The sequence below is a fragment of the Cnephaeus nilssonii genome, assembly GCF_951640355.1.
Source record: "Cnephaeus nilssonii genome assembly, chromosome: 1".
In the NCBI taxonomy this organism is placed as follows: domain Eukaryota; kingdom Metazoa; phylum Chordata; class Mammalia; order Chiroptera; family Vespertilionidae; genus Cnephaeus; species Cnephaeus nilssonii.
In genome coordinates this window covers 48389296-48414334 of record NC_137072.1, presented here as the reverse complement: position 1 = coordinate 48414334, position 25039 = coordinate 48389296, and the positions used below count along the sequence as shown (strand labels likewise).

Genomic DNA, 25039 nt, shown 5'->3' with positions numbered 1-25039 from the left:
ATTTGGATGATCTTTTCAAGTCTGAAATATTTACAAGTCAGATGGCTCCCACTCATGGTGCTAAGTTCCCTTGTACTCTCTCCCCCCCCACCCCCCACCTCCCCGTGAGTTCCTGCAGCTTATGGTTGCTCTGATTTGGGACTTTAAATTTTCTGTTTGAGTTTTCTGGGTTAGGGCTGCAAATCTTCACAAATACTGAGAGCTGCACATGCTCCTGCCTCTAAGGTTCAAGTCACACAAATTTCGCATTTTATATATTAGGGATAGATTTTTCTTGTTTGACACCACTCTTTGGATGCATTCTGGGGTTTGCTAGGGTCACAAAAGTGAAACTACTGTTCACTTAGTTTTTAAGTGACTTGTTTTCAAGATGTAAGCTGGCTTCTGGTTATAATCTACTTCCTCTTTGGGTTATTGGTTTCAATTTATTTTTGGCTTGACTGTACTCCTATTTTTGACTCCTTTTAAAAAGTTTTTTTGCCCAGCCAGCATGGCTCAGTGGTTGAGTGTCAACTTATGAACCAGGAGGTCACTGTTGATTCCTGGTCAGGGCACATGCCCAGGTTGTGGGCTTGACCCCTCGTGGGGGGGCATACAGGAGGCAATCAATGATTCTATTCATTATTAAATATTTGACCACTGTAACAATGTGCGAGGTCCTCATCTAGTCACTGAGGGATATAGAACACAGACCAAAACCCTGTTCTTATAGTTTGCCTTCTGGGGTGAAGTTGAAGAGAAACAATCAATAAATATTACATGTAAGGTGGCTAATACAATTAGGAGATAGCCACATATCTAAGGTAAGATCATTCTAGGCAAGGGAAGAACAAGGGCAAACATCTCAAGTCTCAGCAGAGGCCTGTGTGACAGCTGAGGGAGTTGGGGAAGTCGTGGAGGCAAGCAGACTAGAAATGAAGTGGTGGGAAGTCAATACAGCCTGTAAATTGCTATTAGTATTTTGGCTATTACTCTGAATGAGATGGGAACCATTAGGTTTGTAGCAAAGGGATGATATGACATAGTTTAAAAGGATTATGCTGGGTGTTGTGTGTAGGACAGACTGCTGCGAAGGAAGAAGTTGGGAGACCACCCAGTAAGCTATTGCAATAATCCGAAATTGCGGAGCTTTAGACCATTGTGGCAGCAGTGAACATGGTAAACAGGTAGGTTCTGAATAAAACTTAAAAATAGAACTGACAAGAATGGAGAAATCAAGGTTGATGCCTAGTTTTGGGGCCAGTGCAACTGAATGTCATTTATTGAGGCCAAGAACAGGTATGCATGTGTACATCTGTATGTAGATATCAAGTCAGCTTTAGACATCTTAAAGTACCTTTCAGGTAGCAGTTCAGGAGAGATGGCTGGGAGGTCAGCAAATGACAGTGAACTGTGTTCTTAAATAGAGCATAAAAGTACTCCCATTGTTTGGCCTTATTTGACATTATTTAAATTTGATATGATAAACAAGGAATCGAGATTACACAGAGGCTCAGACAATAAAATGTAAAAATGAAAGTGTTATTTCATAAAATCATTTCCTACAATACACGAAAAAATCAAGAAGGCTCAAAATAAAAAGTTCATCTAGAAATAGTGTACAACTTGGAGATAATTATCAGAAGCACTGTTCTAGAGTTAATTATAAAAAATTCTTCAAAATGAGGCAACAAAGCAAGTACTTATAGGTTAGCAGAAAATAATGCAAGTGGTAATTATTAAAGTCCTAAAGAAAACAAATGTTCAGCCAACTTCAATCTTTTCTAGCCTTTCTAGAAAACTGCAGTTTTGATCTTTTAAGTTTCTCCATCATTTGGGGAAGAGGGGGCGGGGGGCGGGCAGAAGCTGCCATGCTTTTAAATCCCATTTCCAAACACCTTTACCATTTACTTTTCCCATTACATTGAAAGGTTTTACCAGCTGCCTTAAGCTATATTTAATGTTAATTTCAGTAACACTGCAAACAGCCCTAACATGACATCTTTTTCACTAAAAAAATAAAAAAGCCGAAACCAGTTTGGCTCAGTGGATAGAGCGTCTGTCTGCGGACTCAAGGGTCCCAGGTTCTATTCCGGTCAGGGGCATGTACATTGGTTGCAGGCACATCCCTGGTGGGGGGTGTGCAGGAGGCAGGTGGTCGATGTTTCTAGCTCTCTATCCCTCTCCCTCTCTGTAAAAAATCAATAAAAATATATATTTTTAAAAAAATTGCCTGACGTAAAAACCACAGAAAGAGGCCAGGGTTCAAATGCTTGTTCAGCTATCTAACCAACATTTAGCACTTTTGTACCTGGTTGCTCTTTTTCAATACTATCTAGCCATTGATTGAATTACTTATACTGTCCCCGCCCTGCCCACCCAAGGTCTTAAGTTCTGAATTTGAATGTCATGGTGTTACTCAATTAATCTACCTAATTAAGAGTAACATGCTAATTGACCGTACCTTCCCGATGCCCACCAATCAGGATTATGCAAATCAACCCAACAAAGATGGCAGGTTAATTTGCATACACAGGCAAGCAGCTGGGATGCTTACATGTTGCCATTGCGATGATGCAGGGGTTCCACACCACCCCAGTCTCTCCGGGCCTCTGGGCAGTGTGGGAAGGCAGAAAAACCTTCATGCATTGGGCCTCTAGTTGTAGTTATATTATCTTAAATGTGTAAATCAGCCTACATTATTTGTAATTCAAAGTACAAATTTGTTCATTATATGGAAATGTACTACTTGGGCACACAATCTAAATTCTTGTAGCCATGAAATAGCAGTTGTTGTAAAATAACTCTAGGGCCCAAGGATTACTGATTATAAAGGAGAGAGCTAGGGACAAACTTCAGAATTAATCTGCTTGGTTTAAAACAGGCTACTGGGTGCCACTCCATGGTTTCTCAATCAGTAATGCCTGCAGTGGCGTCTAGTAAATTTCCATTACAAAGAATTTCCCAAATGGTCCTGGCTGGGTGGCTTGGTTAGAGCATTGTCCTGTGCACCAAAAAGTTGCTGGTTTTAATTTATCCTGTCAGGGCTCCTGCAGGAGACAACTGACGGATGTTTCTCATATTAATAGAAATATCCTCAGGTGAAGATAAAAAAAATTTCCCAGATGATACTGGTATTACTGGTTTTGGGATCACTATCCTAAATTCTTTATAGTTTTAACTTCTACATTCAAAACAGAACTTACAATATTAGGTTAAAGTGTGAATTTCATGTTAACTGGAATTACTGAGTAAGACCAAAGTGTCTTTAAATAGACTTTAATGGTAACAATTCCTTTAAGCTCAATTAACCTTAGCTATTACAAGTGTTATGCAGATGTTACTAGACAATATTAAGTGACTTGCACTGGGTTCCTCATAAAATAGAAGACAAATTCACCTAAAAGTGTAATCAACAATCATTTTAACAGCTGTTATGCCAACACAAAACATGGCTAATTTGAGTCACCCCCCAAATCACTAATACAGCGTTAAGTATCTGAAGCGTATTTCAACTAAGCCATTTAAAAAAAAAGTGAGTGTTCACTACCCCTGAGACCACTAGTTAATCGTGATTCATACTTTAAAAAATTGTGAGTACACCCACACGAGAAAGCAAACTAGAATTTAAAAAATCTGATTATCACATTGCCAACTTGCCCAGGAAAAATGAGTCCACTCACAATATAATTTACTATTAGCAAGTCCACTGGACTGTAATTCTCATAGGTTACAGAAACTATTTGAGTTTGTGCATTAAAAGACATAGGAAATTTACAAGAACCAAAATCATTTTTTTAATCTGCCAATATTCACATGAGTCCTACACATGGCACTAGTAACATAAATGGGGATAAAAGGGGAAATTCTTGGATTCTTTTGAAGGTTTCATTGGAGATGATCTCAAGTCCAGTGTCCATACACCCAAAAATGTTGGTTTCCAGGTATGTACCTTACTGTTCTCTCAAGCCTGGAGAAGCCTTTATGGCTCATTCCTTTAGAAGTGACATAGAAATGTTGTAGAAAGCATCAAGTCAGATACAGAGAACTGGACACATCTAATGTTAAACAATCAATGTGTAAGAAAGTCATCTCTATAAGTACTTAAGAGTTGTCTATGGCTAAAAAGGTCAATTTGAAAGCCAATTAGCGATCCAGCAGCACAGAGGTGTTTGATAGTTGGCTTTCAAATGATATGCCCACTAAGCTGTTATTTTGAGACTAGATTCTCAAAAGTAATGATTTTGAAAATAGAGCCAAAGAACAGTGTATCTTAGTTTGTAGAGAGCAGTATGTTAACTTCTCATTTGTAATTTGAATCCAAAAGTTTTAAATGACACCTACCCTGAAGGAGTCAATTTTTAAGGAAAAAAAAAAAATCACTCATTGGAAAATTGTTGTTAGATTGATATTTCTCAATGAAATGCTTATTACAGAATCAAAGCCAGAACATGTTTGGAAGGCATGCATTTCACTTCCAGTTTAGAGAACCTTAAGTCAATAAATCATGTCCAAACTACATATTAAAATGTTTATAAAAATCAAGCTTTAACATTTATTTTTTATCTAGCTTTCCACATCTGTGCAGACAAGGAATAAGATTGCACATAAGTGTAAGCAGTGCAAAAATGTGGAAGTGAAGAAAAGTCACAGACGTGCTAGAAATCGAATACAGATTGTAAGAAAGCAATGGACAAATCAAAATAACTAGGAAAAGGGTAAAACTATATGGTCAGAATTAGGAAGGGTGAAGAATGATAATGCCCTTGTTGCTACAGAAGTTAAATTAGTGGCACACATAGCACTTGTCAAACGAAAAATTATCCAATAGCATTGACTTTTATTCATTCATGTTAAGTCACCTGAAATGATATCTGTTGCATTTAAATGCTCATTAATGTAAATGGCTGAACAAACCCATTTCGATGGATACTCAATATCCCACAGTTAAGTCACTTCAACATAGCCTCATGACAACTCCCACACCAAACAGTACTTTATTTTGTAAATTTAAACCCATTATTACTCCCATGTTATGGTTTGTTTTTTTTTAGCTGTCAAGTGTACAAGGTGAAGAAAAAATTTAGTTAGATGGGGGTTGCACCTGGAAAATAAATTTCTTCAACTCCATATACATGTTCAAAACTGCTGGGTCCCCAGTCCATCTATGAACTCCAGGGTTGCCAGTTATCATGTGCAGCATACTAAAGCTACACTATCTGAATAGCTTATTAATTCTGCATAAATCAGGTCAATCAATGTGTCAACCTGTAACAGACTGTGCACTTTTAACTGAACATGGCAAAATATTCACTCTTTTGAACTTTACATCATCATTTGATGTCAAACAATGAAGCAAATCCCAACAGTATATACAAAAACAGCTTTGCATTTACAAAAGATTGTTTCCCATACTGATTAATCCAGGCAGCTAACTCATTGGTTTATGCAACTTTATTGAAGAAAAATAAATCAATTACTAGCAGAGCTATTAGTTGATCACTCATCCATTGACAACTTGCATCATTTATTCAGTGCTATATTAAACAGTGTATTGGAAGATAGATTAACTAATAGCTCCAAGCCTCCTAACAATTTAAATGAAAATTACAAAATGTTTGAGACCCTATTTTGGAATACAAAGGGTGTTTGACTTCCAATTTCCATTCTCTGTAGAACAAGAACAGGTCATTCCTTTATTGACATGCATAAAATACATCACATTTTCTGTTCTGCTGATGCTATAAATTCAATACCAATTCTCCAGCCACATCAGTTATGAGCATAAAGTATATCATGTAACCTCAGATCTCTAACAGTGGAAGGCTTAAACAAGAATGGATGCTGCTAGAATAATGCTGTTTCCTTTGATGCGACAACTGAGCCTCCATTTCCCTCCCCCTCAGATGATTTCTTCAGCATGTTAGAGCAGTGAGGAATGGTTTTAGTCTCATAACCAAATTAGAGTGAAGACATTGGCCACATAATACACATGCTCCATTTTTTTAAAAAAATTCTGAATCTTGGGCAACTGTTCTCTTGTAACTACTTTACAGTTTCTAAAAGCAGTTATTGTCCAAAGCTGGAAGAACTTAAGTCTTCTCAGATGAGCATGTGAATGAATGGAGGGAGGTAAACAAAAAATAAAATTAAAAAAGATGAGGTCTGATAGGGGAGCAGCCGGATAAGAAAATCAAAAAAGGAACAGTAATTTAAAGTTTATTCCAGCTATAATGCAGGTTATTCTGACTTTAAGGTAGCATCACATGGCATACTTCTGAGTCCATTCCCGAGATATTCTGTTGTACCTGTAAATAAAGAATATGTTATTTAAAAAGTTAAAGAATATTTAAAAGGGAAAGACTTCTATTTTACCTCCAGACTCATCATAAAGTCATCTAATAGCTGTGATTGGAATAAAGCCAACAGGGAGAAACAGCACTGTGGAAAATAAGAACCTTATGCCTCCAAAACACTAAACGTAGTATTTTAATAAACACAATAAAGTGGCACTGAGATTGGGGAAGCTAACAAAAATCAAAGATCTTATATCTGCCCTACCAACTGAGCTAATGTTCTCTTAGAAAAATCTACAATTAGTATCCATTCCAACTAATTTTAACATTTAAAAAATTTTAGTTCATTGTGGAGTTATGTCAGAACAGCCCACACATTCTGTACATCTATAGAAATTTCCACCAAAGCCAAAACATAAGTTAACTAACCCATTTTATCAGAATCCTAGACTTTGACCCTGAGTAATATTAGAAAACCCCTTTAAAAGACTTAAGCACAGGCAGAAGATTTAAGACATTGGAGAGGATGGTAAAAGAATAGTTTTCAAGAGGTGGGTGTGCGTGGTATGTGCTCATTAAAAACACCTGGGTTATTTTCAAATAGTGCAAGTGATTGGAAATAACAAGCCCCACTTGAGACCCGATGAATGGGAATTTCTAGGTAATACTGGAAATAACTTCGCTTAAAAAAATCAACAGGTAATTCACACAAAAGCAAGGTTATTTATGCTGAGGAAGATCACTAATACTGATAAATGCCATCAATTTCTCCATTACACCCATGCCATAGTCTTAAGCAACAAAAAACAGAATAACCTTAAGAAATGAATATATATCAAAGGACACAGAACTGATATTTAGTTTTGAACTTTATAAAGTATTAACTAAGCTTCATTTCAAACCAAGAACTAAACATAGTTCAAAGCACTTTTCTCAACTTTAACATATAGAAGTTCTTTATACCAATTCATGGTTACTTTTATTTAAGGATACCCTCTCAAAAAGCCAGCACTTTTAAACAAAGGTTTCACTTAGCATATAGGGAGTCACAAAGTAGAGCTGACACTAATGCATGCATGTCAGTAATGAATATTTAGTTTATAGGCATAGGCTTAATTAAAAGCATAGGCTTAATTAAAAGTCCCCCCCCCTTACATTATTATCTCAGCAAAATCTAAAAACTACATCATCACATTCCATATGGTGTTGGTATGAAGTTTAACATACACCAATTCTAAAATTTAAACACCATGGAGGTTTGAAAGATTATTATTTAAATTTCCATTTCTTACTAGTGCTATATAACTACTTTGTCATGCAAAAATACTCTCAAGCAATGACTACTGGGTATTCTTTCACGCTAAACAGAGATCAAGCAGTTAAAGAACCGTTTTCAGAAAACTGCCACATTGGTTACCATTTGTTAGTTAATACAGTGCCTTAAAGCATGCAGCACTCAAGTGCTGGCAGTACCATGAATAAGCGCACCATAGAGTGCAGATCCTCTTACCCTACAACATAGCGTATTTCTCTGTCCACTCTCTTGCTAACCTATTGTACCTAATTGAACAAGTATACTTAGCATTAATTATAATACAAAAACTATAATGGTAAAGTTGCACATAAAAATAGTTCAAATATTTGAGAAATTTAGACCAAAGTTTTAAAATAGTACAATATTATTTTCAAAACATAATTGTGGTGAAGAATTTGCTTTCTTCCCCAAAACTTAATAATTAAAGTGGCAAAGTGTTGAACATGTTAGAAAATAAAACATTTTAGAGGGGCTATTATTCACTGTCACACAAACTAAAACCTACTAATGACTATCATCTTACCAGAAATAAGCGTCAAGTCTTCTTGGCATTGCCACAACTTACAGCAGAGTATAAACCTAACTCATTAAGAAAAATTACAAACTACTACATACTTACTTATCTCTGTCTGTTTTATAGATCCGTGCAATCTCTGGCACTAGGGGGTCATCTGGGTTTGGATCACATAGCAGTGAACAAATGGATAAAAGAACTGCAAGAAAACAAATGTGGTTACCTAGCATCGGAATTTGAATTTTTAAAAGTGCATTTAAAAACATTATTATACTCATTTACATCAATGGATAGATCATCCAGACAGAAAATCAGTAAGAAAACAATGGCCTGAAATGTCACATTTCACCAGATAATCTTAACATATATTTAACAACATTCATCTAAAAACTGCAGAATACACATTCTTTTTAAGTGTACATGGAACATTCTCTAAGACAGGTACACCGTAGGCCATAAAACAAGTTTCAATTAATTCAAGATTGAAATTTTATAAAGCATCTTTTCTGACCACAACAGTCTGAAACTAGAAATCAAAAGCTATTATAAACCTAAATCTTCAAAAAACTTTTATTAGTTTATATCTTCATCTCAATGAGAAAAATATTTATAGATATTTTGCTTCACAGGAGACAAGGCCCTGGTGAAAAATATGCTAAAAATAGAGCTTTGTTGGGTTAAAGTTAGTACTAGCTATTAAAATATTGTCAAACTCGAGTTCCAAGATACTCAAATAATGCCATTGTTATTTTTTAAATAGGTGGCATTAGAATAAGTCACTAGAATTTCTTAGTACTCTGAGGGAGAAAAATAGCTTTAATAAGACTATATTTGAGGAACATCCATACCATACTATTCTTAGCTGTACAGTGTAATAAAAAAATCCACTCTATCCTGCCCTCCCCTAAGAAGTTATACAAAAACTGCTCCACTATGTTTTCTTCCCTTGAATTTACAAGGTAGAGGCCATATACCCAAAAGTACTGACTAAAGGAAACAACACCATGGTCTATTACTAAATGAGCTTTCAACGCTAACTCTTACCCTTATCCTATTCAACATAGAAGATGCCAAGCATCATGGATCTGTCATTTTAAAAATGTCTGGAATGTGCCAGACATTGTGCAAGGTGTTATGAAATTTTCAGATATAAAAACTTGAAGTGGGTATGACAATCTCAAGATGAAGACAAAGAAAATACCATAAAAAAATCAATGTAATATGTTATCACAGAAAATATAATCTTAAACCCAAGTGCAAGGGAGCAGATATAAAACTCAGCCTGTACTTATAGAAATATAATGTTCAATATAATAGTGCATTCCCAGCAATGGCAAAAAAAATTGGAACCTACTATACTAGGTACCAGGTGCCTGGTGGGTAAAAGAGCCTAACTTTAAAGAAAATGAAAATTCATCTAAAAGGTCTTAAAATTAGGTCGCACTTGAAAAAATTATGGCAGCTAATTGTTCTTCTCTCCCCCCAAAGTGATTCTAGTCAAAAGTTTGAGAAATGCTGTACTATCCCTTAAGGAGATTCAAATGCATTGTACAAACATATGAAAAAATTTATGATATCCTGTCTTAAACCCTGTTTCAGTTTGCATTGACCATACTCACAACATGAAAAACCTAATTTTGTGTACTTAAGGAATGCTAAGCCAATACCAAAAACTGAAAATTACTTGAAGGCAGACTTCCTTCCCATTAAGTAGTTTTGTGGTAGGTGATTTTTATCTGTGGGGTGAAAGTGAGATAAAAAAAAAAAGGAGATAAAGATGGAGAGATACTCCATATCTCCATGTGGAATATTCATTCAAAGACCAGACACAACCTATTAGAGATGTCATATAATAAATCCCTATTAAAGGTAGAAAAGCAGAACTGATCTAGAGAGATTTCCAAGAAGATTCTCTAATTTTAGACTGTTATTAAGTAGTAACGAACTACCATGTTCACATAACACATACCTTAAATTTTTTTTTTCAAAAAAAGGGCTTAATAAAGGTTTATCAAAATATTTTTTAATCTTAAATAATTAACACAGAACAGCAAAATCAAAATTATCTTGTACTGGAAACCTCAAAATGTAAAAGCTCTATTAAATTTAGGTATGCCATTTTAGTTCAAAGACAACAAGTAAGCAAGTGAGATGTACAAGTAGCTTAAGATTGAAAAATACTACAGAAATCAATTAAAATAAACTTTGCTTTTATTATTTGAAAACAATGCCCCAACACCCTAATTTGAATTTTACCTTCTTCCCACAAAATCTCTTTAATCAATAATGCTAAAAGAGCAAAGATGATGTAACTTATTCCTTCCCCATCTCTTACCAAAAAGTCGGAATACTCAGACAAGTAGGTGCAAAACTAAAACTCCTTTAACTATTAGAAAATCAGAGCAGTTCAAGACTATTCCTTTAAAGTAGTTTACCTTTAGAAATAGTTAATGCAGGAGACCACTGTGATCTTAGAATATCGAGACAAATGCTGCCATTACTGTTAATATTTGGATGATAAATTCTTGTTGTAAATGCAACCTAAAATAAATAAAAAACCTTTAGGCATTTCTCCCAAACAAAAACAAGCATCCTAACTTAAGTAGAGAGTAGACAAGGCTTAAAATATTATCATAGTTTTTTAAAAATCAAATGGCTAAAACCTAATTTATATACATGAAAAGACCAAAAATTACAGAAACTGATCTTTATATTCTGATCAAAAATCCTTTAAGAGTTCCCTCTTTTTTTAATTAAAATGGAAAATATAACTCTGGGGCAAGAGTATTACGCTGGAACCTTGTTTCTCGAATTAATTGATTCTGCTAGGCTGTTCGAAAACAGAATGTTTTTCCCATTAGAAATAATGTAAATTGAATTAATATGTCCCAGAGCCTCAAATGATTCCATTTTAACCTTTATTATATATAGTACATGTCTATTGTACTGTTAATCTATAAACACTTTAAAAACAAAAAGGACATGAAATATCAATGAAAATTTAACAAAAAGGAAATGTACAATAAGATGAAAAATTAACAATTATAAGCAAAAGCAAAAAGCACAAAAATATTCACAGTATAAATAATATCCTGAGATCTCAACTCATATTTGAATGCACATTCTCTCCTTTGTCACTTGAGAGATGTGTGAGTAATCATACAGGTATCAGCATGAAAGGGTTATCAGGTTGAGAAGTGAATTGTTCAAGATGGGAGACGTTTAAGAAATGAGGTTCCACTGTATTCTCAATGGTACAGTGAATGTTCTGAAGGTTATCTTTGGTCCTACCATGTCGTAAGTATCAAAGAGTAACTTGAAGGGTATTTTTATTTTAACATTCATTAAAAAAATAAAGAAATTGCTGATTGTAAACCAAAATTTATAGACCAGCTAATTTAAGGTATCAAGTTATAAAAGTATAGATTTGACTTTGCATTTCCACTGTACATAAAATACAGTATACACCTTTGAATACCATAGGTGTTTCATCTAAAGTAAATGTGTCATATTGCACCCATAAGATGATGGTGAAGATGGTCATAGTGAAGTGTCAATGTTCTATATGTATATCATCTCCTATATTTACTTGCATAGGTTGAATTTATGTCAACTGCTTTGAAAAGTAAAGTATATGTTTTTGATACCTGTAAACCAGCCCACCTCAGTCAGTGCACTAAGCAACTCTTTAAGTTTTGATAGTTATTTAGTTATGTATGCAAACTCAATTACCAAAGTAATTATACTCTGCCTAAACGCCAACACAATGATAGTATAAGTTGCAGCAATATGTGCAAATGGGTTCTGTAACTGAACACTAGAAACCTACTATTATAAGATAGTAGGGTTAATAATCCAAATCTGTATAAAAACAATAAAGGGGGGGGGGGGGATCCCACATAGCATATTTGAGCCTGACAACATTAAAGATAAGGTATTCCTTACCTCCATTTACAAAATTCAAATCCAGGTCTAGCTGCTGTTTTAACTAAAGATTAAGAGTCAGCATTCTTTATCAATGACTTAATTTTATATATATATATATATACATACATACATATATATATATATATATATATATATATATATTCAGCCTCAATTATTCTTATCCATTATATATAACATACATCAATTTTAGCCTTAATTATGCAGAACCCCAATTTCCTTTTTTATTTATTGAGGTGTCAGTGGCTAATAAAATTATATTAAGTTTCAGGTGTATAATTCTATAATACATCTATATATTGCATTGTGTGTTCACCATCTCAAGTCTCTTTCCATCACCATTTATCCCTCCTATACTCTCTTCTACCTCCTCCCACTCACCCTTTCCTCTGGTAATCCGATAATCATCATACTGTTATCTGTGTCTACAAGATTTTTTTTTTTTCTCAATTCCTTCACCCTTTTTTCACCCAGCCAGATAACCCTCCCCCCTGCCCCGACAGCTGTCAGTGTGTTCTCTATTATTAAGAACACTCTATTCCTCTGAAATAAAATATAAATCTATACTAACAGATTTTGGGAGGGGGGGAGGGGATACTTGCCTTAGGTGGTTTGAAGGGGTAGTCTGTAGGAAAATGAATTGTCAAAAAGAATACACCACCTTGATATGGGCTGTCATTCTGTGGGAAAAAAATATGCTTAACTGATACTTAAAATTATTACTGCTAAATAATCCAAATGTAACACCTTCTATTTTCTAAACATTTCTCTAATAACAAAACAAAATTACCTACTACTTACACTGCAATAAAAGGCTAAATTACATAAAATTCAGTTCATATCAAAGGAAAAACAATCAAAATTACCTATAGAACCATGAACGCTAATTTACTTAAATCCCATTTTACATAAGTCACCAAAGAATTTAAAAAATTATCCAGAAACACAAGTGTTCTAGATCCTGATTTTCACAAAAGAATATTATACTTAGCAATACTCAATATGCAATATTATTAAACAAACTGTAATTTGAAAATAAATTCTTACATTTGTAGAATGATAGTAATATACACACAAATGGTTTTGTATCATCCTGGCCACTGGCAAACCAAAATGTTAGCTATTGCAGGTAACATACAACTACCTTCAATAGAAGAACAGAAACAAATAGGTTGTTTAAAGATAGTTTAATTCCAAATTGGCCCCTTAAACTTCTCACTTAACACCATGAAAGTTTTTTCTTCAAAAGCATATTGAATTCTCCACAGCAAATCAATACACAGAATTACTAGATTTGGAAAACAATGTGGATTTTTTCTTACATTTCAACAGAAAACAAATTTTCAAGTTATAGTGTTAAAGTGTTGTTTTGCTTATTAGAATTTGATTGTAAAGAACTCCCTTAGCAAATAAATATTACATACAACATTAGTATGAAGCAACATTTGTGTGAAACTACTTGTTAGGATTTTACATTTAACCAATACTAAGAAAAGATATCATTGCTCCACATTTTATGGATGAATAAGGAGGGGATTAAAGAAGGAATTTAAAATTGTCAAGTGTACAAATAATATATCACAAAACCAAGATTTAAATGCAGATCTTATGAAAACCATTGATCAACACCAATCAAAGAGTGATGACAGAGTCAGGATTTTAAGATAACAGATAATATGAAATTGCTTAATTGCCCTTGGATAGACAAAGATGTATTTGAAAATTTAGAGTGACTAGAGTATGTACATAGTGTTAAAGTGGGTTTTTCACTATGCCCATTCTGGGTGTTAGGCAAATAAAAACTTTTATAGTTCTGACACTTTAATATAGCTCATTTAACCCCCAGTGCTCTGTAAAATAATTAAGTACTAGTTGAATTAATCTAACTCCTTCTATATAGAAGGTATGTATAAGGGATAGACAGAACAGTTTCTTATCTTGATGGACTTACAGTCTGGTAAAGAGACATGCAATGAGAAATGTTACAGATAGGAAAAATGAACAGGGTATACCTGGGGTTTAAAAGAGATCAATTTACTGATGAAAAATCAAGTTCAAAGAAACATGCAATTTGGAAATGAAAGAATAATTTTAACTGAGTCTTTTGTACTTTAAACTCCTTCCTTTTCATACTATCTAGTCCCGTGGTCGGCAAACTGTGGCTCTTTGGCCCCTTGAGTGTGGCTCTTCCACAAAATACCACGGCCTGGGCGAGTCTATTTTGAAGAAGTGGCGTTAGAAGAAGTTTAAGTTTAAAAAATTTGGCTCTCAAAAGAAATTTCAATCGTTGCACTGTTGATACTTGGCTCTGTTGACTAATGAGTTTGCTGACTACTGATCTAGTCCATACTGCATACAATTAACAATTTAAAGATAATCCTAAAAAATTCTTATAAAATCCAAGCCCAAAAGGTTTTTACGCCTTCATTCCAAGTTTCACAGTCAAATGCTATCTATATCTGACTACTTCTGAAAAGGCAATCTAATAATGAGATTTAGGCAAAGCCAAATTTCATTTCATTTGTTCAAAAAAACACTTGTGAAATGAAAAGGACAATGTAACACTAAAGTTATACAAATAGAAGAGGAAAAACTGGTATAACCATAAGATCCAGAGTAATAAGCTATGCCATCTAAAAAAACAAAATTCTCTACCAAATTTACCATAAACTGTCAGGAAACAGAAAATACAACAAAGAAAAACAAAAAGGAATACTTTGATCAGTAAACTGACCCAAATCTTAGAAACCCAGAATTTATATTGAATCTCTGCTTTAGACAACACACCTTCTACCCTGGTTTTGCTCCTATCAGTCCAAGTTGCTCCTTCTCAGTGTCTATACTCTTCTACTATGGCAAGTCTAAAATGTTAATATTCACACAGACCCACCCTCTGCTTTTATCTCCTGACCCATACTCTTGAGTCTTTCTCTAATGTTTTTCATTCCAGGACATGTATTCAAATGCCTAAAAATATTCCTACTTGGATGTCTCATTTGTCCAAAACTCAAATGACAATAGTAAAGTTACAAATCAGGATCTCATCATTGACAGTCTCATCTCCTCAAAGTAGTTACAAATCGTAATGAGTCTTAAAATCTCTTGAATTATCCTACTCTCCTTTTTTATGCCCACTGCCCCTATTACCTTAGCTCAAAATCTTACTACAGTGATCCCTTCCTTTGCTGTGGTTTCATTTCTGCAGTTTCAGTTACCCAGTCAGAAAATATTAAATGAAAAATTCATGAAATAACCAATTCTTGTGTTTTAAATTGCATGTAGTTTTTTTTAAAAAAAATATTTTTTTTGATTTCAGAGAGGAAGGGAAAGGAAGAGAGAAACATCAATGATGAGAGAGAACCACTGATTGGCTGCCTCCTGAATGCCCCTTACTGGGGGGATGGAACCCACAACCCGGGCATGTGCCTTTGGCAGGAATCAACCTGGAACACTTCAGTCCGCAAGCCGATGCTCTATCCACTGAGCCAAACCAGCTAGAGCCGCATGCAGTTCTTAAGGTGTGCTGTCCCACTCGATCCCACCCATAACATGAAGCATCCCTCTGTCCAGCATACCTAGGCTATATTTCATGCCCATTAGTCACTTAGTATCAGATACTGTGGTACTTGTGTTCAAGTAGCCTTTGTTTTACTTAAGGCCCCAAAGGGCAAAAGTGGTGATACTGGCAATTCGGATAGGACACCAAAGTAAAGCCCAAAGTACTTTTACAGGAAAAGGTAAATACAGTACAACAACATATTTTGAGATAACCCACATAGCATTTTTTCTACACTATCTATAATAATAAAAGCGTAATATGCTAATTAGACTGGACGTCCTTCCGGATGACCTTCCAGATGAAGCCAGGGCTGCGAGGGAAGCCCGGGTTCCGGGTGCCAGAGGGAAGCCAGTGCTGGCAGCCGAAGGAAGGCCTACACTTGCGGCACGAATTTTGTGCATCGGTACTCTAGTACTGTTATAATTGTTCTTTTATTACTGTTGTTAATCTTTTACTGAGTGTCTAATTTACAAATTAAGTTTTATCACAGGGATGTATGCATAGGAAAACACATAGTATATATAGGGTTTGGCACTACCTAAGGATTCAGGCATCCTCTGGGGATCTTGGAAGATATCCCCCGCCATGGAAAAGGGGGGACTACATCTTTTGTCTACCATTAAGGCAATGACTTAGCACTGGTATTCCTGCCTTCACTACAGCTTTGCCCTATTGCTGAAGTGGTCTTTTAAAGATACAAGTTATTCCTCTGCTTGAAATCTAGTACAGCTTTCAAGATAAAGTTCAAATTCCAAACCACCCAAGGTGCTTTATGATCTGGTTCCCACGTCAGCCTCATTTTCCACCAAAATATGCTCATTACTGCACATAAGTATGTTTCATATTTCCTTTACCCCCTACTTGAAATATTCTGACGTGTCCTTATCTTCTTTATCCGCAGGACCATACCTAAATACAGCTTTCCCTTTAGTCCAATCTGCTGGCTGCCCTTCTCTTATACCCCCATCTCTACAGTTACTATGCCCAATATACTTGTAACTTATTTGCTTCCAGTTCCCTCTTCCACTAGACTACAAAGCTTCTTAAAGAGTAAGGAGTGAAGGGAAGAGTTTTTATGTATCAATAGATTTTGCAGGAAATGACATAATATATAAATGGAAAATGGACTAATAAAATACCAATGAACCAATTATTTCGGATGGTTTTCATGGCTGATTTTGCTCAGGCTACATTATTCAGTTATGGTATAGACATACCGTTTCACTACACTTCACAGATGTCACTGTTTGTTTTTTCAAACAAATTGAAGCCAAGATCGCTTACCAGCAAAAAGATTATGATTCACTTTATTGTTATATCAGCTTTATTGAGGTGGTCCGGAATCTAACCCATAATACCTCTGAGGTATGCCTGTACTTTCTTCTATGGCTTCATCATAGATTAGGTAGAAGTCAGTGTGGTTTTCCAAATCAATTCAAAATATCTTTCTGACAGCTTCATTTCCAATTAAAGAAAAATCAGGCATGTAAATATCAGAAACAATAGGCAAGTTAATTTTTCTTCAACTCATCAATTCTTAATAGGAATTACCAGCCAAAGTTTTAAGAATTGCCTAACTAGCAATGCTCTGTTAATTCTTTCAAAGGTTTACTTTTTATGAGTATTTGTACTTTCAAAATATGTTACCTTCAAAAAGAATACGCTAAACGCATGTAATTAGAACCAAACATTTTTGCCTCGTAACTTTTAATGACCAACAGCATTTCCTGACTATAATCCACTAAAATTCAACAGTGACTCTGTACTAAAACTTATTAAGATGTTCTATTCCTTAGAAAGTCAGAAATCTTGAGTTCCGTTTGAGTTCTGTGGCACTGTCATTACTTTAACTAAAAAATACTCCAAGCAAAAATAATTGTTACCATTTGTTCTTCCAGCAGATCTGCAATTATGGGTTGTTACATCACCACTATCCCTGTTCTTTTAGGTCACATCTGTATCACACACAGGGTAGGCATACTAACAAAATAAGGTATATTTACCTAATCAAATTACTATGTTTGGCACAAAGATGATATCAAAAGCCAAAAATATGAGGGTTTTTTAAATCAATGATAATCATTAATTATTTATAAGTCAGCACTTAAACTTCAGTGCTTACTTATAAAGAGGACAAGATTGGTATTTTGGGTAAGTTTTTGTAACCTTTGACTCCTTCCTGAAATTACCCAAATAGTAAGAAATAATCTCTCTAGAAAACAAGTACATTTCAGGAAATAATGCAGCCAAAGCAAAACTGCAGTTGTGGTTTAAATATATTTTTTGTTTATGTTAATCAGGGAATATTTAAATAGTTCTGAAAATCAAATTATTGTCCTTTTAAAAGCAGAAAACAGCTAGTCATTAATATTATATTAAAAGGCTGCTGAAGCCAGGGCATGTATCTCGGTTGCAGGTTTGATCCCTGACCTAGTCAGGGCTCGCAGGAGGCAACCAATCAATGTGTTCTTCTCACAAGGATGTTTCTCTACCTCTCTCTCTCCCTCACTCCCTTCCACTCTCTAGAAATCAAGGGAAAAAATTTCCTGGGGTGAGGATTAACAAACAAACAGCTGCTGAAAAATAATTTAGCAAGGAATAGCCATAATCTAAAATATATAAAATGGAGATATTTTTTGCAAATAAAAGCAATAAGGTAAAGAGCTTAAAAAATTGTCAGGATAAGCAATTTCCTATCTTTTATTCTCTGAAAAATTTCTAGCATAATCTACTCATTTATGTTTGACTTTAACTTTACTGTTGGTATAAGTGAAATCTCAAGTCAAGCAGAAAAACATTACACTGGTTTTAAGGGTTGGTTTATTATGCACACCAAAGAGTTGAATACCAACTCTTTCAAGTATTAATACTGACAACTAATTTTTATAATGAAATTATCTCAAAGTACCTTCTGGATCAAAGATGAGCTTTATTTGATAGATATGATAATGCATTTTACTGAATTCTTTGCTTTGAAAATTGGGTGTGGGTGATCTAAAATGGGAAAATTCTAGAAGTTGCAATTTCAAGTGCCTACAGATTCTATCTAGCTAGGCAAAATAAAGTGAATCTGGTAGAACTATGACAAACCCTATATTAAAAAGGGAACCAGCTGCCACTCTGTCCCAAGGCATTTTTGCTCGTGGGAATGAGGGCCTAGTCAGAGTTTTGTTTTTTAAATGTGAAGATTGTCAGCTTTTAAAACACTTCATGGACCAGAGTGGGTAAAGCCACTAGTTAATTATGTGTATTAAAAAAAAAAAAAAAATATATATATATATATATATATATATATATATATATATATATATATATCAATTTTGCTACCAAATCAGAAATCACTTTTAAAATGAAATAAATTTAAATTTAAAGCAGTAAAAGTTGCTCTTGAGATTGGGAATGAATAATCCTAATTTTTAAGATATTAGTATAACTCACATATATTTCCAAGTTAAACTAAATACAATCCCCCAAGTTTGATTTAATTTGATTCTTAATCTCTTTACCTCTAGGGTCATAACATTTCATAATTACTCTAACTCAGTTTATTTCTCCTACACTTCTTCTACTAAGCACTTCACATATTACTTATTTCTCATGTTTTAATTGCCTGCCTCTCCCAGTACATTTTAAATTTCTCAAAGCTTGAGAGGAATCGTGTCTATTGTGTTCATCTGTGTCCTTAACGGCACACAGGCAGGGGGGCTCGCATTGGCTGAGATTAAAAAAAAAAAAAAATTGAAATAATCAAAATCCGAACTGCTGAACAAACATTTGTTGATCCAACCCATCTGCTGGCCAACTTTTCTAAGGGTCTTTTAGAATTATAAACATCTACTTATTGACTATTATCTCCCCTAATACCTTACTGCCATTTATGTTGAGATTAAATCATCAAAAAGGGAAGAAAGCAGAAAATTCAGTTAAGACACACAGAGAAAAGAATAGAAATCCGAAAGTGCCTTTCAAGTCAAAAAAGTGTTAAGTATTGTGCAAGATACAGTCTTACCCCAGGATGTTTTACTGCGTTCTAATTCTGTGAAATTCTTAGATGGTATCCATAATTCTGAATATTCAATTATCCAGCATATACAGTTTCTTATCTACCCAGGATAGAAAGGAATTTTGCTGTATTCAAAATATCACTTTCTACCTAAAAATATTCAAATTTTGTATAATACCAAAGTTCCAGAAAGAATCAATATCAAAATAATATAGTTAAAGCTAGATTTGGAGAAGTTAACTGAATAGAATAATCTTTTGAGTAAGGCCCTGGTAAAGCCAGTTAATTAATTGGCTGTACAAATAACAGGAAGCTCTGTGACAATGCTTTATACTGCTATGAAAGAAAACTAGATTGATGTGAAGAGATATTTAGTAGGTTAAGAGATGCTATATTCTAGACCACAGGAACACACACATAGTATATATAACAAATGACTAGTTCATTAAAATCACTCTTTCTTTCAAAAGAAAAGTACAACTATGGCATATTCAAAACAGAATTACAATGTAATAAAAGAAACGTAAAGACTAAATTAAAAATTACAACTAGATAGATGCTGAATTTTAAATTGTTAATACTTACAGGTCCCATAATTGTGGCTTGCCAATGAAACACTAAAATCAAAACAAAAAACTCTTGTTATCTAAAAACGCACAAGCTTTTATGAAATTAGCCATAAAAATCAACTTGAAAGTTACTTACTATCATCCCCAACTGGACCTGCAGAACACTGTGCTGGAGGGTCACGGGCCAAATCACTAAGTTCCTACACCAAAGCAGAAAATTACAATAAGCAAAGAGTCAACTGCTTCCAGTTCATTTTCACCTCATTCTTTTAGGAACATACAATCACTATTCACATTAATAATAAATATACTCTATTGGAAGAGGAAAATTAGTTACTTAATGGACATATCCAAGACAACCACGTTGGCTAGGGTTCACAAAAGTATAGACAGCAATATAAAATTTTTTATTACCGGAACAGCTGTCCTTTTACAAACCAAAAAATTGTAATCAGGTATTTTCATAGCTTAAGAACTAGATAAGGCAGTTCTCAAAGATTCATGTCATTTGCTGAATTTTCCAGACCATCTCAGAGGCCCTCATTTTTACTATCTTAAATACTGTTCTTCTGAACCAAACTATACCCAGACCTCATTGTCCACTTGAAAAACCTCATTTTGGTTTGATCTCCTTGTTCCCTCAACTCAACCTTGGTGTTTTTTTTTTAACTCAATACTGAGTAAAATTACAACTCTAGAAGAACCTACGTCTCTAGGTAGAGTTCTGCTTTAGCAACTAACATGCAATTCCATAATTTCATCTGACCTTATATTTACAAAAGATATGCACTTAGCCCTTCCATGACTTGTGCATAACAAATGTGCCTTATCTAGTGAGAGAATAAAGTTGTTTATCTACTAGGTTTAAAAAAAAATTAAGATGATATAGCTCCATGTACATATACTATATATAAATCCTCATAGAAATTTATAGGCCCACAAGATAACATTGGGCTTTTTAAGATGAATGAGAATTAAAGATAACAAATAATTGCCTTTATCATATGATCAAAATGCACTTCTGCAAATGGTTAACCCTAGCCGGTTTGACTCAGTGGATAAAGGGTCGGCTCGCGGACTGAAGGGTCTCAGGTTCCATTCTGGTTAAGGGCACATACCTCAGTTGCAGGCTTGATCACTGGCCCTGGTCAGCCATATGTGGGAGGCAACCAATCAATGTCTCTCATACATCAATGTTTCTCTCCCCCTCCCTCCTTCCACTCTCTCTAAAAAGAATTGGAAAAATATTCTCAGGTGAGGAACAAAAACAAAAGAAAAGAGAAGAAAATGGTGAACTGTTCAGGAATGGTCAGTCTGGATTTACTCCATTAAAAAAAAAATCAGTCAAGAATTGTCCTTGTGGTAATCATTTTAAAATATACATTAACCCAAGTATTATGTGTCCATCAACAAACCAATATTTTATGCTAATTATCTCAATAGAACTTGGAAAAAATTTGTTTTGATAAAACTCTGCTAATCTGCTTCTGAAAGTCATACCACAACTGCTTATAAGGTAATCAAGACAGCCAGAAAGATCCCAGGATTCACAATGCTAGGATGATATAATATCAGACCACACCCTTATGCTTCCTACATAAGTATACTTTCATGTTTAACATAAATTCATTCCAAACACTTTTGACTCTGATCAGTAGGAGTTACAGGAACTCTTCACAGGGTTAAACAATAGATTAAGAGAAACCATCCATATTTCAGCTTTTAACAAACAATTTACAAAGTATCAATTTATTCTGAAATAAGTATTAGTTTGGTTTTATTGAGTAAAAAGTGTACTGGCAACTTGAATTAATCAACTATCCATTATTGGGCAAATGACTTTTTCACAGGCTAGATCAAGTCTTATATAACAATTATTTACATTCCATGATCAGCCACTTTTATTACAATGGCAATCTACTTTAACACCATCTCAAAATATATGTACTTTATTGTAGGTAAGAATCAAGCATAGTCTTATATGAACACAGAATTTTCCTATGTTTTAAAACTTATACAATCAATTCTATTGTGTAACTAGCCCACTAAAAAGAAGAGAAACCAGAAGCTAACTTATGCAGCCTACTTCCCTCTCTGCTTAAGGAACATAAAGATCCAAAAAGTTTAAGGTTAAAACTTAATCTGGTTCCAACCCACTCCTTTCCCCTTTCCCACAAAAGATAAAGGTGTAAATTTTTAAAAATGCTACTAAAAAAAAAAAAATGCTACTAAAACCCCAAAACACTTACATATGCAATTCAAATGCTCAAACATACCATCCTGAAATAAGAACATTATGTCCTCCTTGAATACCATATCATTTTGAAGTCTCACTTTTAATCCAATGTAGACCCACTATTTCCTAAGTTTATTTCATCGTCTCTAAAATAGCAATGTGTATTTGTCCAGAAGTTTGGAGAAGATGAATGAGTTAAAGCATTTTGGCACACAACCTGGCATATGATGCACTAGGTACTCACCAACGAGCAGACCACTTGCATACCACCCATCCTGAGTAGGCACTCATAATTTGTTTATTAAAAAGCAATATTGAGCCCTAACTGGTTTGGCTCAGTGGATAGAGTGTCAGCCTGTGGACTGAAAGGTTCCAGGTTCGACTCCGGTCAAGGGAATGTACCTTGGTTGCGGGCACATCCCCAGTAGGAGGTGTGCAGGAGGCAGCTGATCGATGTTTCTAGCTCTCTATCCCTCTCCCTTCCTCTCTGTAAAAAGTCAAAAAATTTAAAAAAAGCAATATTGCTTCATTAATAGGCTATATATTAAAGCATTAGCCCTTAAATCTTTTGTCTATGTGATGAATCTTTATGATTAGCTGTCTATAGTGCAGTTGTTTAGCCATGACACAAGATCAGCCATTCAAGAAATATTTGTAGATGGGGTTTTAAAGAAACCATGCTATTAGCTTGAGTCGTACAAAATTACTAATATTTGACCATTTTTGAACAACAGAAACTGCAAATTTTTTTATCTGGAAAGGTGGAAATTTATTGGGAAACAAATACAGACTCCCGCGTAGGGTGTGACCCACACTAAGCTCCTTTTTCCTAGAAACTGCAATTTCATGTGGTTCTACCTAAAAATGTCCAGTAAGCATTTGAATTCAATTATTACAAAAAATGAGTTTCTTACATTGATCTACCCCAAATTACGTACTGAATAAATACCTTGTTCTAAGTATAATGAGCTTGTTAAAAAATACCCAAAGAAAAATACCCAGCAGTTATTTTAAAATAAAAAACCAATTTAATGATGGTTGTTTTAAGAAAATACTCTATGTTAAAACAACTTTGTTACAAATAAAAGTTCAAGAATATATAAAGTTGACCTAGAATACTGTATTAATATACTACTTGAAAGTTACACATTTTAATTAAGAACATCAAGAAAATATTTCTTACAGTGTTTCTGCACACTGATATTTATGAATCACTAAGCCTTTATATGTTGGCATTGTCACTCCTTTAGAGTAAAGGTCTAACTTCAGCTAGTTAGCACTGAATTTCAACTCTTTACTCCCATTAACTGCAGGTTCTCATTGCTTAGATCAGTGGTCGGCAAACTGCGGCTCGCAAGCCACACGCGGTTTGCAAGCCGCGGTTTGCCGCTCTGTTGACTAATGAGTTTGCCGACCACTGACGCATACTCTAGATTCCAATAATTACAGGCTGTTGTTGTTCCTTGTGATTAAGCCCCTATCCCAGTGGTCGGCAAACTCATTAGTCAACAGAGCCGCAGTTTGCAGACCACTGGCTTAGATAATTTCTAAATGCCTTATTTTGCATGACCAAGACACCTCTGAAGTAATAATCAAAAGACCTAAAATCAGGCCAATTAATTTATGTACTAAAATCTACTTTAAATTGAACATTAAAAAGTTACCTAAATTAAGGATCAAAACAGGTTTTTAAATTAGGTAACAGAATTTACTTCTAAGATAACAATTGTCATACATTATTATGCCCATAGCACAAGCAAGTAAGATATAAAATATCTTAGCAGAGGAGAAAAAAGCATAGTAAAGAGTCTTCTTAGATATTCTTCTATGTAGCAGACATTTTGTCTATTCAATAATCCATCTTATCCTACTTTCATGGAAATACTTTTCCCTTACTCCAAACATGTGATTATAGTGTGGGTGATCTGTCAGCCACCAAAAACCAATTACTTAGGGCTAATCACAGAATTTGTTACTTCAGCCTCAGTGATTAGCTCAGAGTTGGAAAGTAACCAAAGCCACAACTTGACTTTATCAGTTTGTCCATATCTACCTACCTGCCCAAGATTTTTCAAACTGAAGCTAGAAGTAACACTTCTTCCTTCTCTAACTAGGACCCATAAGAATGTGGCTCAGAACTGTTGGCAAGCATGTGCCCTGAAATTACATGGCGAATCCAAAGAAAAAGAGACCACTTTGGGTGACAGAAAACAAAAAGCTGATTTGGCATATAGATAGGCAATTTCAGGCTCTGAGGTTATAGCTTGCTTTGGTTCCTATAGCTATCTGTTGCCTTGATTGATAACTACCACCAGTTTTCCTTTGAGTAAATCCAAGAAACAAAAATAGAGAGACTCATTTAAGCAGAGTGCTACTAGAACCCATTACCAATTATACAGATTTTATCCCACTAACACATTCAAGTAATGCTCAAGTACTGCTGGAAAAACATAATTAAATTGGAGGGACAGGAAGAAGTTATGTATCTGGTCTAGCAAAAAGTTAACTTTTCAATCTAATCACAGAAACTAGAGATTAATTTAAACCCATTTCTAAAAATGAAAAATGTAAGATTAGCTTATTAGCTCAAGTTTCACCATCAAAACATATATTCATTAGTATG

General features: G+C 34.5%; 1 protein-coding gene across 12 annotated transcripts in view; it reads right to left on the bottom strand.

The window, feature by feature from the left end:
- Positions 1-4799: 4799 nt before the first annotated feature.
- Positions 4800-25039, bottom strand: part of UBE2D3 (ubiquitin conjugating enzyme E2 D3) — a 30621-nt gene continuing 10381 nt past the window's right edge. For 8 of the 12 annotated variants that reach the window (XM_079778492.1, XM_079778493.1, XM_079778491.1 and 5 more), the window contains 6 exons: positions 20317-20380; positions 20197-20228; positions 12652-12729; positions 10540-10645; positions 8210-8303; positions 4800-6287 (listed from right to left, as the gene is read on the bottom strand). In XM_079778492.1, the coding sequence (XP_079634618.1) occupies positions 6242-6287; positions 8210-8303; positions 10540-10645; positions 12652-12729; positions 20197-20228; positions 20317-20380 (420 nt within the window). In that variant the 3' untranslated portion in view covers positions 4800-6241. Of the gene's footprint in view, positions 6288-8209; positions 8304-10539; positions 10646-12651; positions 12730-13096; positions 20093-20196; positions 20229-20316; positions 20381-25039 lie in introns of those variants that run through there. The other 4 variants (XM_079778484.1, XM_079778485.1, XM_079778486.1 and 1 more) reach the window with 4 other exon arrangements.